The sequence below is a fragment of the Sorex fumeus genome, unplaced genomic scaffold (genome assembly GCF_029834395.1).
Source record: "Sorex fumeus unplaced genomic scaffold, SorFum_2.1 ptg000005l, whole genome shotgun sequence".
Taxonomy (NCBI): domain Eukaryota; kingdom Metazoa; phylum Chordata; class Mammalia; order Eulipotyphla; family Soricidae; genus Sorex; species Sorex fumeus.
In genome coordinates this window covers 10344389-10360983 of record NW_026606062.1, presented here as the reverse complement: position 1 = coordinate 10360983, position 16595 = coordinate 10344389, and the positions used below count along the sequence as shown (strand labels likewise).

The 16595-nt window shown below is 63.1% G+C and overlaps 1 protein-coding gene across 6 annotated transcripts in view; it reads right to left on the bottom strand.

Annotated features, from left to right (window-relative positions):
* The window catches only part of AGAP1 (ArfGAP with GTPase domain, ankyrin repeat and PH domain 1), a 502434-nt gene that overhangs the window by 189346 nt on the left and 296493 nt on the right, over positions 1–16595 (bottom strand). For all 6 annotated transcript variants that reach the window (XM_056122103.1, XM_056122124.1, XM_056122116.1 and 3 more), the window contains one exon: positions 391–518. In XM_056122103.1, coding sequence (XP_055978078.1) covers positions 391–518 — 128 coding nt within the window. The remainder of the gene's footprint in view (positions 1–390; positions 519–16595) is intronic.

Sequence of the window (16595 nt, the reverse complement as noted above, 5' to 3'; positions counted from 1 at the left end):
TGACGACACGGGGTGGCACCTCCAGGGGTGCCTGGGACAGGCCGATGTGTCCCAGAACAAACGAGCAGGACCCCACCCCCCGCCCTGGGGCCTCGAGGGGGCACTGGGCTCACATGGGATGGGCCACTTGGGCTGTGCCCCGACCTGGGGACCTCTCAGGTGGCCAGAGGAGGCCGGGACAGGGTCCGGGAAGCAAAGGGGATGGTCCCCGAGGGTGCCCTGCACACCAGTGCTAGGTGAGCCATCCCGTGCCAAGCACACGGCTCCCGGGCCAACGCCCAGACATCAGGAGTCCAAACGGGCAAACCCGCCAGCCTGAGCTGCCCGCGGCCAGGCCGGCGCTCTGGGTCCCAGCGGCCGACGGCACCCCCAGGCCCCCCAGCCCCGCACCTGGCTGACGTGCACGGCCGACACCTGAGCAGAGCACACGGCCGAGTGGCTGGGGGAGTTGGGCAGAGACTTGCAGGGCCCGATGGACAGCTGCTGCTTCTTCCTGGTGGCGACGATCTTCTGGGCCACTGTGGGGACAGACAGACAGGAGGCCACGTGACGCGCGCCCCGGGAGATGCTGGCCGTGTGCCCGGGGTCGCCACAGGGCCACGGCCCCAGTTCCCCCCTGCTGTGGCGGCCGTGAGGGCCGTGGGCAGGCCCCAGCCATGTCGGGGTGGACGCAGGGCCGGGGGACAGCCTCAGTCAGCGGCCAGCACGAAGTGCCCGGCAGCCTCTGGGAACAAGGCCACGGTGGGCTGCGCTGTCTGGGGGACCAAGTGCCTGCAGCCACCTGGGGAGAAAGACCAGGCCCAGCCCCTGCAGCCGGCCCCGGTCCCCAGCCTCCAAGGTGCCGTGTCACAGAATGAACCACGGAGTGCCTGGACATTTCTCTCCACCCGTACCCGACACTCCCAGCCCCTAGTGCTCTGGCAAGGCACGCGGGGCCTCGAGGGGAAGGCAGCCAGCGGCGATCAGAAGACTCCCGGCCGGTAGGCGAGGAGCCAGAGGCCAGGCCGAGGTTCTGATCTCGGGGCGTGCGCGCTCGCAGGGCATCTGTCCGGCAGACCCGCTGTCTGCGAGGAACTGCCTGGGGTCAAGGAGGGGCAAGAGGGGACGGTGGAAGGACGGGGGGTACGTCGAGTCCCTCCCGCCTCAGCCCCTGCTCATCCCAAAGGGCCGGGACCCCCCCACCTGCACCAGCCAATCGCGTTCACATCACAGAAGAGTCTCGCGGCACCCCACCATCTCCAAACCTCTGAGGGTGCCCATGAGAACAGCAGAAACGTCCTGACAGGGACCCCGAGACGAGTGGACCCAGACCCCTGCTGACGGGGAAACTGAGGCACCCAAGACTGGTGTGGCCGCCTCAAATCAGGGCGATCCGGTCTCAGCCGCTTCCTGAGACGTTTGAGGTCTGAAGAACATGCAGAGCAGGGGGGTGGGAGCCTCTAGGCCATCTGCAGGCAGCGGTGGACACTGGCCCCTCACTTGCCCACCTGAGGGCCCCTGCGCCCAACTCGCACTCTCGGGGGGGGGGCATCCTCGCCTCACAGCCGGGACATCGGAGCCACCCACAAAACTCAGCAGTGAACTATGGGCGCAGGCGGCTGAGTGCGCCCCACCCAGGGGCAACCTGGGGTCCCGTCCGGGCTGCCCCGAGCACCCCCACACTGGCACTAGCAGCCTTTGGCTATTTCCTTGGCTGTGGGGCCACCCCCGGCAGTGCACGGGCACCACGTGAGGGTGCGGGGCTGAACCCGGGCGAGCCACATGCAAGGGGGGCGGCCGACCTGCCCGTCTCTTTCAAGTCATCAGCAGCGGGAAGCTGAGGGACCGGACAGGGCTTCGCCTTGCCCGCCTGGCCTGGTCCTGGGATGCCAGAATCTCCCGAGCATCTACGGGTGCTGCGGAAGGCTGGCCTGGGGGTCCCCAACACTGCAGGGCCCCGGCGGCATCCCAGGCCTGGACACTCGCATTGAACCACTTGCCCAGCTGCGAGAAGCACTGGGACGGAGGGGGGCTGAGCACTGTTTGGGAACACCCCCAAACACAGAAGCAATGAACTGCACACTCTATGAGGTCGTGAGCCGGCAGTGCCCAGAGGAAAGCAGCGTGGGTGGACCCCAGCAAAGCCTCCAGCCATGCGGCCTCACTTCCTCCCTCCAGGGTGTCAGGAGGGGGCCGGTGAGGGCCCACAAAAGCCTGGCCACGCGCCCGGTGCCACGCCACGCCTCCCTGCCCCCTCCGGAGGAGGACCAGACGCCCCCACAGCCTCAGAGACGAGGGCTCTGGACAGCAGGGGATGTTCTGGAATTTTCCGGGGAACAGAGGGCGGGACCCGAGCCACGGCTGGGCCGTGGGAGGACCTGCTCCAGTGACCACAAAGGGCCGTGCTCGACGCACACGGAGAAACCGCGTGAGCGCCAGGAAAAGCCACGGGTCCCACGGCCACAGTCGGCGCCCAGGCTGACGACGCAGCGTCAGGTGGGGCGACGGGGACACCCACCCACGGGGCCCCAGATGCCGAGAGCGTGAGTGGGGCGGGCGTCGTGGCACGTCGAACCCGCGCTGGGTCCTGCCGGCGCCTCACAGGCAGCCTCAGTCCCCGGAGCCCGAGGGCGGCGGGACCCCTGGAGTCACGGGGAGCCCCGGGACTGTTCATCTCCGGTAACGAGTGCCAGGTCCCCCCATGCCACAGCGCCTCTGGAAATTACGGCTGAGTGATCATTAAGCTATCGGATTAATTAAGGAGAAACTAATTACCCACATACCAAGCTCTGAATTGGGACTCGGTGAGGAACGAGTGAGAAGGAGCCGGAAGTCAGACGTGCCGGGAGGAAACCTCGCCAGCCGATGCTCACGGGGAGATTCGGGTTCCGAGACCTGCCCCCTCTTCCTCCCTCCCTCCCTCTCTCCCTCTCTCTCTCTCCCCTCCCCCCTCCCTCCCTCCCTCTGCTACCACAGCCACAGCCTCGGGAATGGGAGGGGAGGGGCGGGCGGGGGGCCCCTGTGGTTCTGCGCTGTCTGACGACCCCCTGCCCGACCCTGTCAGCCTGTGGCCACCTGGCGTGCTCGGCTGTGCCTGCCCTGAACTCCGGGGAGGGCGAGACCCGCTGTTGTCCCTTAGTGGGGAGCCCAGCTCAGAGTCAACTAGGGGCCAAGGCAGGTGAACCTGGGCCCCGAGGAAAGGCAGTTGGGGGCAAGGCAGAGGTGAGAGGGGTGGGGAGGGGAGGGGAGGGAGGTGGGAACGGTGAGGGGGGAAGGGGGCCAGAGGGCAGAGGGGAGGGGTGGGGGGCAGAGAGGTGAGGAGAGCTGGAAGAGGAGGGGGGTGGGGCAGGGCTACAGGAAGCATCCAGGGGTCCAGGGCAGAAGGGACAGTGGGGACCCACAGCCAGGCAGGAGGCAGCCAACTGAGCCCCTGGAGGGTCCAGACACCCCACCTGACCCAGAAAAGGGGGTTCGAGGCAGGCCGGCCCCAGGGCGCGAGTTCTGACCTGCAGCTGAAGCCACGAGGGCCCAGTCATTCCCTGCAGGCTCACGGGGCATTAGACTGTCTCACCGCAGGGCGCCAGGGTCAGGGCCAGCACCAGTGTCCGGCCGGTGCGTGACCTTTAACCCCTCCGAGCTGCCTGGGGCACCCACTTACTCCGAACCAAGACCTGGGTGGCTCCTGCCCAGGTTTCAAGAAGCCAAGTGGTGCGTCCGGGCGGCTGGTGACAGGCGCCCGAGTGACCGCTGGTGTGACAGAAACCTTAAGAGCAGCCACCGCACACGGAGCTCGGCCGGCCACACGCGTCTGCGTTTCGGTTCCCGTCGATGGGAATCAGCGGCCCCCAGCCCCGGCGGGGACACAGAGGCCTGGCCCGGGGAGCGGCCGAATCCACCCAAATCCACCCAGACTTCCTCTAGCGGCGCCTCCGAGTTTGCCGGGACGGGATGAAGAATTCTTTCATCTGTGATTCACTGCTTGTCTGTATTCTCTTTTTTTATCTCGTTGTATTAAAACAAATTTATCTTCATTTATGTCGCAATTACCTATTAGGGTTGTTAATTTGCTGAAAATGAAGCTACTGTTTAATTGCTCCTATTAATCGGGGGATTTAAATGCCGACTGTAATAAACAGTCACCTCAGGACAGAGCAAAGTCACGGCGGCTGCCATTAATTTGGGTCCCTCCGAGGGGGAAACTCCGGCCGTGTCCGGGCAGCTGGCCTCCCTGGGACTCTCCGAGAAAATCAAGCAACATCCCGGTCACTCTAAAACGCAGGCGAGGAACCCATAGGGGCTGTCTGACCCCTGGAGCCGAACTCTGGGGGAAGCAGCTGACAGGCCGGGAGCCCCGTCGCCCACGGGAGCCAACTCCTCCCGTGGTCATCCCCATGGCCAGCCTGATACCAGCTGGCTGGGTCCGGACACTGGTCAGTGGTGGGGTCACAGGGCCCTGCAGAGAGCACACACTGGCCACCCGTGGGCCTGAGCCCAACATCCATGTCCCTCCCGCTGCCCCCACCTGCCCAGCCCCTCACCCCAACAGCTGGTCTTGTGCAGGGTCCAGGGGCAGGAAAGGAGGAGGCGCAAGGGGTCCCGGGTGGGCCCCAGTGCTGGCTGCTGGGGCTCAGGGCTGGGAGCACACACTGGCTGACTGGGCCGGGCCAGCTGGGCCCTGGTGGGGTCCCAGCCCCACAGAAGCAACTGGCCACGTGGAGAGCCGGGGCTGGAGCCCAGCCACCTCAGGGGTGCCCATGCGGGGTCAGGGACCCAGGCCAGAGCCCAAGAGGGACAATGGACCGGAGGATGAGGCTTTGGACTTGCCCTTGCCCTTCCTGTGGCCACCCGCAGGGAAATCTCTCACACAGCTGCGGGAGCCCAAGTGAGCACTTCCCAGTGCTCCGGGGGCATGTCTGCGCCCAGGAAGGCGCTGGAACATTCTGGGCCCTTCCACGTGTGTGGTCAGAGCGGCCCTTCCCATCCATGTGTCCCGTGACCCTGTGCCCCATGGCACCCCCTGCAGAGTCCACTGTTCCGTGGCAGCTCCGTGGCCAGCCGAGCTCGGGGGGGTCCTCGCGGGGCTCCCGGGACACCCCCTATGAGCCGTGGCACAGCCAGGTGGGGGGACTGCAAGTGGTCAGGACAGGCCAGTGTGTGCTGCGCACTGCCCTCAGGAGCCCCTCACCCCTCTCCCCTGCTCACAGGCGAGCTCAGTGGGGGTCTCAAGGGGCGAGACCACACATGGCCCCGAGGGCGTCTCCCGTGCGTGTGGTGGGAGGGGCCGGGGCCCCCCTCAAGCAGAGACGGGCGAGGACAGGGCAGCAGCTTGGCCATGGACACTGGCAAGCTGGGTGTCAGGGGCAAGAGCCGGCACCTCCGTGGGTGCCCAGGCCCGGCCAGGGTGGCCCTCGGGGTGAAGGCCCGCCCACAGCACCCTGGGGTACCCGCCAGCCGGCAGGGGGTGGATCAGCCAAGTCATCTGGGTTCACGTGAAATAAAGCCGGGTGTGGCACCCAGGACAGCCCCGGGCACCGTGCCAGCCGCCAAGGGTGCCCCCCACCCCCAGCCAGCGAGCAGGCCAGATCCAGGGGAAAGCAGGAAGAGACAGTGACGGGCGCCGCGACCAGGCCCGCGTGTGCGGCCCGAGCAGCTCAGGCCGGGGCTGATTAACTTTCCCCCTCGCTTGCTCTCAGAGCAGGATGCAAATCAGCCCTTCACAGACGCCAGCGCGGCCCCGATGAATTGGCAACGCAATTTAGCGCGCGCCAAGATAAATGGCTCCGACAAAGCGGGAGAGATGGACCTGCCACTTCTCGGCCCGTCAAGCTGTCTCGGGCCCGACGCGCCGGAAACCCCCGACACCCGGCGGGGAGGCCCGGCCCGGGATTCTCGGATCGGCCGGGGGCGCCTCCCGCCCCGGGAAAGGCTCTTGGGGGGCTGCACGCCGAGCCGGGGTGCCCGGGCAGGCCCCGGTCAGAGGGCAGCCGTGCCAGGGGGTGGCGGAAACAGGAAGGAGCAACACGGAGAGAGCAGAGAGCCGGCGGCGGCCGCCAAGCCCTGGACGGCTCCGACGGGTGAGAGCAAGGCAGGGCGTGGGGACCGGGTGGCCGGGCTGGATTCAGGGGCCCTGGGGTGACCCGGGGCCGAGCCGGGTTTAGACAAATACAAACCTCGGGGATCGAGCAACAGTCCGGCGGGGAGGGCGCTGGCCTCGCACACGGCCGACCCGGGTTCGATCCCCATAAGTTCCCTGAGCACCAGCAGGCGTTTTTCCTGGGTGCGGAGCCAGGAGTCAGCCCTGAGCGTGGCCGGGAGTGACCCAAAACCAAAACAAAAAAATCTTGATCCGATCAACGCCGGCTCATCCATCCCCCCGGTGGTCCGTTTTGGGGGAAGAAAGAACCCGGAAGCGTCCCCCTTTGTCACCGGTATCTTCTCCTCCCGCCTTCTCCCAACATCCCCCCCAAAAAGGACAGCGTGTCCTCGGCGCTGGAGCTGTTTTCCTGTTTCCAGAAATAATTACCCTTTGCCGCCATCTCCATAAAAAAGACATTTTCCTCTGCGAGCCGGGGTGGAGAGGGGCCGGCGGCTTGGGGGGGACCCCAGGAAATGCTGCGTCTCCTCCCGGTTCCGTTAATGAGGAGTCGGCAGAGGGGGTCCCCACGTGAGGCGCCCGCGGAGGAGGGACGGCGAAGGAGACGCGGACGGTGACGGATGGGGTGACAGAGAGCCTCACGCTCGGCGACGCGGCGTTGTGGCTGTCACTGCGGCAGCGGCCGCCAGCCGTCAACTGCCATTACTCAGCCGCGGCGAGCAGCCGACGCTGGTGGGGGGGACGCCCGCCTCTGCCTGGGGTTTCCTGGGGCCACACCTGGCGGTGCTGGGGGACCCCACGGGGGCTGGGGATGGAACCCGGGTCGGCCTTGTACAAGGCCAGCGCCCCTGCCCACCGCGGTAGAGCTCGGGTACCCAGACACCCACCTTTGGGGAGGCAGGAACGACATTCGGCCACAAAGCTCCGGGAATCTGAGAGTCCAAATAAAAGACACCCCCCCCCCCCCCGGTTCTGGAAGGCAGAGGCAGCATTCTAGAATCTTCCTTCCCAGGGCTGGTGGTCACAGAAGAGTTAAGAATGCAGAGCACCGAGAGAGAGAGAGAGAGAGAGAGAGAGAGAGAGAGAGAGAGAGAGAAGGTGGTCCCCCCCCCCCCCCCGCCTTTAACAAGAAATTAAGTTTATCAATTGCTATTGTAATTGCTCTCAGCAGCTCGGGTAATTAAAAGGGATCTCAATCTAATTTTATTTACATTTAGAATACCTGAGGTCACTTCCCATCAAGCTCCCGTTTGTGACTGATCGCGGCTCCGTGTTAATTAGAGTTCAGCAGAGAATGCGAATTGATTCTGAATCTGTAATCTGCCGTGATGGAGCGCGGCCAGGAAGTCCGAGGGTTCCACGGGCCGCAGGCGTCCCCAAGCATGCCCCACGCCCCACATGCCCCGAGACCTCCTGCAGGCTGCCCCTCCCCACAGAGCCAGAGGCGAAGCTTTGGCCCCCGCACAGGGACGCAGGAGGGTGATTGTGGTCCAGCCGGACGTGCCTCTGGGCATCCCCAGCAGGTGGGGGTCAGCCCACGGCCCAGCCGGCCTCTCTGCCACCCAGGACTGCGTCAACCTGTCTGAGGCTCAGGGACGGGCCCGGGACGGCAGCACAGGCCACCCAAGCGCTGACTCCACGCAGTGTCCTGGCCAGTAAATATGGCCTGAGTCCGCCTAGGCCAAGGCCTGAGAACCCCGCGAGAGACGCTGGGGTTCTCCCCCCCAAGCCTCTGACAGGTGCCCAGGGTGACCCACCGCCCCAAAGGGCAAAGGCTGAGGGTCACTCACACCTCTGGCCCCAGGACAGAAGCACCTGTAGAACTCAGGGTCTCCAACGACACTCCTGAGACCTGTCCCCAAGCAGGAGGGCCAGAGAGGGGAGGGGCCGCACCATCAGACCCCGCCCCGCCCTCCTCCCCCACCTCGCCTCCTCTCCTGGAAGTAAAGACGCCCCCAGTAACCGGGAAGGGCCTGGGGGAGGGGGCTGTCAGGCTTCAAATCTGCTGAGAAAAACGCATCGGCACCAGTGGGGAGAGAGCACTGCGGGGAGGGCCCTGTCCAGGGCACGGACAACCCTGGTCCCACCCCCGCGACCACACGTGTCCCAAGACTGCCAGGAGTCAGCCCTGAGCACAGAGCCAGGAGTGAGCCCCGGGCACAGAGTCAGAGTCAGCCCCGAGCACGGAGCCGGGAGTCAGTCCTGAGCACCTCCACATGTGACTCCAAACCAAAAACAAAAAGAAAAATATAGCCTCAGGGCCAAGAACCAGCACAGGGGTCACAGTGCTGGCCACACGCGGCCGACCCCAACTCAGACCCCAGAACAGCACGCGGCCCCCTCACGCACCACTAGGGGCCACTCCTGAGACTGCCAGGGGAGCCCCCGACCCTTGCACGGTCAGGTATGGCCCCCAAAGTCCCCAACGAAAAGAAAAAACAGAAAACTAGCACAAGAAGGTCCCCCCGGGGGCTGCTGGGACAGGCTCTAACACGGGCTTCCTTCCTGCACCCGCACATGCGTGTGCATACACACGCACATATGACTACACACGCGTGTGCACACGCACTGCGGGTGAGAGCCATCTGGATGCCCACGCCCCGTGTGCATTATGCGGTGACATGAGAGCGTCACACCGTGGTGACTGACACGGGGACGTGCGAGCCAGGCTACGGCAGACACGCTCCTCATGGAATGCTCACGGGGTCGCAGGGCCCTGCCAGAGCCCCCTCGGGGACAGCTGACCGCCCCCCCCAGTGCCAACGAGCACGGCAGGGGGTCCCGAACCCCCTGCACACAAGGCTCCCCCCAGGAAGCTCGCAGCCTCCCCTGGGGAAACTGCTGGGAAAGGGACGTCACCAGGACAGCCAGGAAGCCACCGCCCGCTCCCTCCCCGGCAGACTCGGGGACCCCGTGGGGCAGAGGGGACTTGCCCAGGTTGGGGCCCGGCTGCTTGGGAGAGGAGGAGTCCCCAAACAAGGGGGTCTGTGGGTGCTGCCCCCCCCAGCTGGGCCCCGGGCAGCGGGCAGTGGCCGGGACAGGGGGGCTGGCGTGACTGTCGCCGTAAGGGCCGGCGCTGGGCTGTCAGGGCGGCCGTAAGTCAGCGCGGGGAGGCCGGCGGGCGTTTATTCTCCATCTCACAAAACATCGCGGCCCCTCTGCACTTTGATGACGCGCTGAGAGTCGCAATCAGATGGCACTAAAACGTTAAACTGCCCCCGACTTGAGCAGCTTGCCTTCCCCCCCTGGGCCGGGCCGGGAGGAGCCCGTGGGACGCGGGGCGGGGGACCCTCGCTCACGTTTACGGCGCCGGAGAATCTTCCTCCCGATACGGCTTTGATGAGTGACGCCTAATGGCTTTACTTTTATTACTTTTTAAGCACTTAATGGGAAAATTTAGACATTTTCACAAGAATGGGGTTTCCACAAGAATGGCACGTTTAAAATCTGACAGGCGGCGCGCGGCCGGGAGATTGCTTCCGACGTCCCCAGATTAAATGCGACGGCGAAATTTAAGGCCGCCCGAGCATCGCCGGCTGTCTCCCTCCTGATTAGTGCAGGTTCCCGCCTGCCCCTGCGCCGCCTCCCACGGTCCAGCGGGGACTCAGCCGAGCGACCCCCGAGAATTTTATCGTTGCGTGTCCACACTGAAAAACATTCTGCTGCTGTTTTGGTCTGGGGGGGGGGGGGGGCTAGACCTAGACCCAGTGATGCTCAGGGGTCACTCCTGGCTCTGCACTTGGGGATCACTCCTGGCAGCGCTCAGGGGACGGCATGGGATGCCGGAGGTCGAACCCGGGTCAGCCACGTGCAAGGCAAACGCCCTCCTCAAAACCCTACCCACTGAACCATCTCTCCGGCCCCTCAGAATCGTTTTTTCAAAAATGCCACCGTGCTTACTTCCTCCCGAGACTCAGAACGGCCCAGCGTGGGGAGAGTGGGCCCTCCCAGCACCTCCACGGAATTATTGGAGCCAACGAACGCACCTTTTCCCCCCAACCAAGCCGCCAGCAGGAAAATTACCTCCGAAACGTGGCAAAGCGCATCTCAAAGTTTCCCTTCACTTAAAGGATGTTTCCCCCAACTTACACCCACAGCTGTGAGCCTTCGGATTTCAATTAATGCCTAGGCAGTAATCCGATCAATCACCCGGCCGTAAATCCCCGTCTTTCTCATTAGCTCCCCTGTTGCACAGTTTAAACATAAACATACCTTGCCACAGGACAGTAAATTACTCCTCACGGCACCTCTCCCGCAGCAAAAGGGGCAGGAATGATTGGAGCCGACCTGGCGAGGGCTTAGCTGGCGGAAGCTGATTTACACTTCCCCCACTCAAAAAAAATAAAAAATTAAAAAAAAAAAAAGGAAACCAAACACCGGGCATCACGCTGACAGGGGGCCGCTTCGCGTTTGCTTATTTGGTTTAAAACTGGTAATGACCTGTCTTTATTAGGATTACTAAGTTTTATGTGCGAAATCCAATTTTCCGGGGAAGTACATTTTTTTTTTCTTGCATCAGTCAATAATATCTTTTGTGGTTACCTGTAGTGATTCCTTTTTTTTTTTCAAGCCCTAAGTTCTTCAACTTATTTTTTAAGCTGTAAAATACAAAGGTGGTGGGAGGGGGTGCTGGAGAAAAGGAAAAAAAAAGGTCTATTTTTATTTTTCAGTGACGGGGAGCAGAACTACATGGGGAGAAAGCAGAGGGCGAGGGTGGGAGCCCCCACCCCAAGCTCCTGGTACCTGGTTCTGGGGAGAAGCTTTTGGGAGAGAGGGCTGCTGCGGCCCCGAGGGCGCCTTGCAAGCGGGCTGCCTGGAGGAGGCAGTCCACGGAGGTCTTGTGCAGGACACAATGAGGCGAGACGGGCAAGCAAGTCCGAGCGGTGGAAACCAGGATCCTGCAAGCCCCCGGGAGTCGCAGGGAGCCCAGGTCCAGGGGCCCACGTCCCGGCTGTGCCCTGCAGGAGGTGACCACTGCGGCAGCAGGCCGTGGCCCTCTGGCAACTCTGACGCAGGCCTCATTTCATCTATCCCAGCGTTGGAGTTAAGGCAGCCGTGGCCCAGCACCTTGGGCTGCAGGTGAGTCTGTCCACCCCAGGCAGGATGCGCGGTTGCGGCAGCACCGCCCTCTGCTGGCCGCTGCCCTCACTGCACTCCCCGCTCTCGGCCCCCACAGGCAGGACAAACAGCTGCGGCAGCACTGCCCTCTGCTGGCCGCCGCACTCACTGCACTCCCTGCTCCCACCTGCAGGCAGGATCAGCGGCTGTGGCAGCACCGCCCTCTGCTGGCCGCCGCCCTCACTGCACTCCCCGCTCTTGGCCATGCAGGCAGCAGAAACAGCTGCAGCAGCACCGCCCTCTGCTGGCCGCTGCCCTCACTGCACTCCCCGCTCTCGGCCCCCACAGGCAGGACAAACAGCTGCGGCAGCACTGCCCTCTGCTGGCCGCCGCACTCACTGCACTCCCTGCTCCCACCTGCAGGCAGGATCAGCGGCTGTGGCAGCACCGCCCTCTGCTGGCCGCCGCCCTCACTGCACTCCCCGCTCTTGGCCATGCAGGCAGCAGAAACAGCTGCAGCAGCACCGCCCTCTGCTGGCCGCTGCCCTCACTGCACTCCCCGCTCTCGGCCCCCACAGGCAGGACAAACAGCTGCGGCAGCACTGCCCTCTGCTGGCCGCCGCCCTCACTGCACTCCCTGCTCCCACCTGCAGGCAGGACCAGCGGCTGTGGCAGCACTGCCCTCTGCTGGCCGCCGCTCTTGCTGCACCGCCCTCTGCTGGCTGCCGCCCCCACTGCACTCCCCACTCTTGGCCCCCACAGGCAGGACCAGCGGCTCTGGCAGCACTGCCCTCTGCTGGCCGCAGCCCGCACTGCATCTGCTCCGCTCCACAAGGACACAGTTCTGGTTCCTGCAGGAAAACAGAGTGCATCCCGAGGTGTGGCCTTCAGACCACAGCGTGCAAGAAGCCCGACAACAACCCTTAAGATCAAAATCACCCGACAGGGAAGCTGGGTGGTCAGTGACCCACCAAATTAACATACCAGAGTGCCAGGGCTGCCCCAGGGCACCTGGTCGCATGTTGACTGGCTGGACCCATGGCTCCGTAGAGCCCCTGATGACCCCCGCCCCAAGCATGGACCTCTGCTCCCTGTGCATGGGCTCAACCAGCATGTCCAGGGCCTTCTGCAGGCACGGGGCTTGGTCCCCAGCTGTTGACTCTGGATGGTCTTCAGTGAATTGTCACTGGTCACCCGATGGGGCGGGCTTGAAGCTGGAGCGAGATCAGAGTCTCCCCCAGCTCTGGTGGATGTGAGGAGCTTTCAGGGGGCTGAGCTTCCCTGGCCTCAGGTTCCTCCATGTGTCTCGTGGGGACAGACTGGGAGAGGGAGCCCCTGGCACTGCAGGTGGAACAGTGCCCACACAGGGTAGTGGGTGCAGGGTCACGAGCGGGGTGCTGAGAACGCACTGAGGGCCTCCCTCAACCAGGCCGAAGCCTGCAACACAGGCTGGAGAAGGCCATGGGGATCCCCAGTGCCTACACAGGGACCCCTACCACTGCTTCCAAGGGCACCCCCAAACCAGTGCCTACACATGGACCATCCACCCAGTGCCTACTTGGGGACCCCCTACCGGTGCTTCCATGGGGAGCCCCCCAGAAACGGCCAGGCACTGCTTGCAGTAAGCTGCAGCTCTTGGTGCCTGGGCCCAACTCCCTGCCCCATGACCCGAGTCCTAGGACCCACACTGACCTGAAGGACTTGTGTGCTGGCTGTGCACTGCAGTGGGGAACACCCACACCTTAGCAGAGGCTGCACCAGCCGGGACAGCCTGCTTGCTGCTGGTCTGCAAACAGCGGGAAGACCCCCGGGCATCGCAAGGGCTGAGACGGGAAAGGTGGGGAGAGGCGGCTGCCCATGGCCAGTCAGCGTGGGAGAGACGGGGCAGCTCCTGCCCTGCGGCTAAGGCCAAGTACGGGGTGGGTGGGAGTGGGGGGTGGGCACAGGGGCCATCTCCTTGTCTCAGAAGTTCCCAAGTTTGCTTCTGGGTCGGGGTGAGTTCCGGCGCAGGCAAGGTGCCGATCCGTAGGGCTCATGCCCACGCTGTGGGGGGAGCTCCCGAACCCCCCATGCAGGCACCCTCGGCTTCCTGAATGGCACTGGTGTGTGTGTGTGTGTGTGTTCGTGTGGGGGAGGGCGGTGAGTACCCTGCACTCAGCAGCAAAAACAGCTGGACAGCCTGGCTGGGGGCCAGGTGGATAATTTTGCCCAAGGAAGCCCATGGGGCCACATCCCAAGGACACGTGTCCCAGAGCAGCCCCCCGTGGCTTATTTCCATGGGCTACAGCCTGGAGAAACTCCCTTGGGCGCACGGAACACACAGCTCAACGATTCTCCCTAATTGGAGAAAAAGACACAGAGTGGAGGGTGTCCCTGTCCTCTGCTCAATGTCCAGATTCTGGCCTGCCCTTCAGGGACACCCACAGTCTCCTGGGAGCAACCACACACACACACACACACACACACACACACACACACACACGGACCCCAGCACACCCCCCTGCAAGCAACAGCAAAAAAATAATTAAAAAAATTTTTTAATTAAAAAAAAAAAGAAGCCCATCTGACAACGCTCGTGTTCTCACGCCAAAGAAATTCAGGCAAGGAGTTTGCCTCACACGTGGCTCACACATGGCAGACCCGGCACTGCACATGGTCCCTGGAGTCCTTCTAGGAGTGATCCCTGAGCACAGAGCCAGGAGTAAGAGCTGCGCAGAGCCGTGTGTGACCCTAAGACAACAACAACAAAAGAATTTCCCAGTGGCAAAGGCGACCCTGGAGAAGCACCTTCTGCTCAGGGCAGCAGGCTGAGGGGCTCCCTGATAATCCCACGCTAGCAGGGGTCACCCCAAACGGCCAGGGCCCACTGGACAGAAATAAACCACAGAGCAGAATGTCCGCACGTCCCCGGGCCCACTACAGCATCCGACAACACTCGCCCAGACCAGCTCCAGGTTGTGACGCAGTGACGGTTAGACAGGCCGGGGAGTGTGTCACGTTCCATCACGCAAAGGCACGAGCGAGGGCAGAACGCCGTGGCGTGATGAACAGATGACATGCAGAGAGAACAGACGCCTGTATCATCAGTGACACGGCCAATGACTCCAGCCGGCTGCAGTCAGCACGAGGAATCCTGGGGGGGTCCCAGGGAGGGGACGCAGCCACGGCGTGGAGAGGGATTAGCATGAGCCGTTTACCCCGTCACTACTGGAACAGATTCTGCGCACACGAGACAGGCATGCACAAGACAGGCGTCGGACGCAGCACCAACACGGGGCACGCTCCATGTCCCTGTCAGCAGTCGGGGGGCCGCGGGGGGGCCCTCTCACCACCCACTGAGCAGAGTCAGGAGCCATCAGAGCAAAACCCGCCGAGCACAGCACGCCCGGAGGCCACAGCACTCGCATCTCTGGCTGTCACCATTCACGTCCATGGTGACTATGGTGAGACAGCTCCTTTCTCTGCAAGACTCCACACGCCCTTCCTCCCTGCGGGGCCCCCGCCCGGCCCCCAACTCTTGCAGGAACCAGTGTCTGCACCCAAGGGCTGCCCCCATGTGGCAGGGGGACTCGAGAATAGTCCCACCACATACACACACACACACACACACATGTGCACACGTGTCCACACACACACGATTGTACAAGGTCATACACTTGAATGCACACACACACACACACCACCCTGCACACCAACAGGCACTATGCTCACACGTGGAGACACACAAGCTGGAGCACATATGCACATGCCCACACACACACATATCTGCTCACACGCCCATGCTCACACGCACATACGCCCACATGCACATATACACTCACATACACGCACAACTGCTCACACGCATGCAAGCTCACACACATGCACATGTATGCCCACACATGTTCATACACGTACACATGCTCGCACACACACACACACATGCTCACACATTTATACATGCACACATGCTACATCTGCTCACACACATGCAAGCAGGCAGATGATTTTAAGCAAATGAGTCAATACCCTGAGAAGATTCTTCTGCAACAGTCTCGCCCCGAGAGAGGACGGCAGGCAAGGCGTCTGCCTCATACACAGCCGGGCAAGCTGCGTGTCCGGCTCCCCCAAGTCCCCGAAACCCTCCCAGGAATAAGCCTTGGAATAAGCACTACCGGGCATGGCCCCAAATAGGAAGAAAATAGTCTCCGGTCCACAGGACACTTCGTGGACCACCAGGTCATGCACCTGAATGCAAGCACACATGCGTGCAAGAGAAAATTCATTCTAAAGAGCCCACATCTAGGGCCAGAGCAGCTGGACAGTGGAGGGCACTTGCGAGGATCCCATCCCGGCACCCCAAGGCATCCCTCAAGTGATTTCAGAGCACAGAGCCAGGAGTAAGCCCTGAGCACCACTGGGAGTTACCCCAAAACCAACATAAATAAAAAGTTCCGTCATTCTGAGTTCGTGTCTCAGCCATGGCTGGGCCCGGTCAGCAGCTAGCTTTGCCATGTCGTTCCCGCACCCTGGACGCCCTGTGTGTGCCACTTGGGACGTGCACTTAAGTCGGAAACACAGAGGCCTCGAAACAGGACGCTGCCGCCTCGTGAAACTGTTGTCTGAGTCAGTTGCCCCATTCCCCACTCGGAAACCACAGGGCCACACGCAGCAGAGAGTGATCACGGCCCATGGCCCCGTCCTCCGGGACTCACACGAGAACCAGCTGGGTGCCAGCCCAGGGTCACGCCCGCCACCCAGGAGCCACTGGAAGCCACTGCCAGATGTGCCAGGCTGGAGGGCCTGGGAGAACCCCAGTCCATGGGACAGCTGTGGCACCCTGGTGACTAATGGTACAGGGCAGCCCGCATGGGACGGGTCCCGCCTGCTACACTCAACAGGATAGAGAAAGAGAGGACGGGAAGTGTCCAGGGGCTGGCACGGGCCGCCCTGGATGCCCTTAAAGAACACACACACCTCAGGGCTGGAGCAATAGCACAGTAGTAGGGAGGGTGTTTGCCTTGCATGCGGCTGACCCAGGTTCGATTCCCAGCATCCCATATGGTCGTAATTCCTGAGTGCAGAGCCAGGAGTAACCCCTGTGCATGCCGGGTGTGAAGCAAAAAGAGAAAGAGAGGAAAAAAAAGAACACACACGCCTCTCAGGCGCACCCCTAAATAAGACACGCCCTGGCCACGCCACGCCCCCAACCAGGCCACGCCCAGCAGACCCGCCCCTCGCTAGGACACGCCCCCAGATCCCCTGGGTAGGCCACGCCCCAAACAGGCCACGCCCAGCAGGTCCGCCCCTCGCTAGGACACGCCCCAGATGCCCTGGGTAGGCCACGCCCCCAAACAGGCCACGCCCATCTGGCCCGCCCCCAATAGGCCACGCCCCCAGATTCCCTGGGTAGGTCACGCCCCCAAACAGGCCACGCCCATCTGGCCCGCCCCTCAATAGGCCACGCCCCCAGATTCCCTGGGTA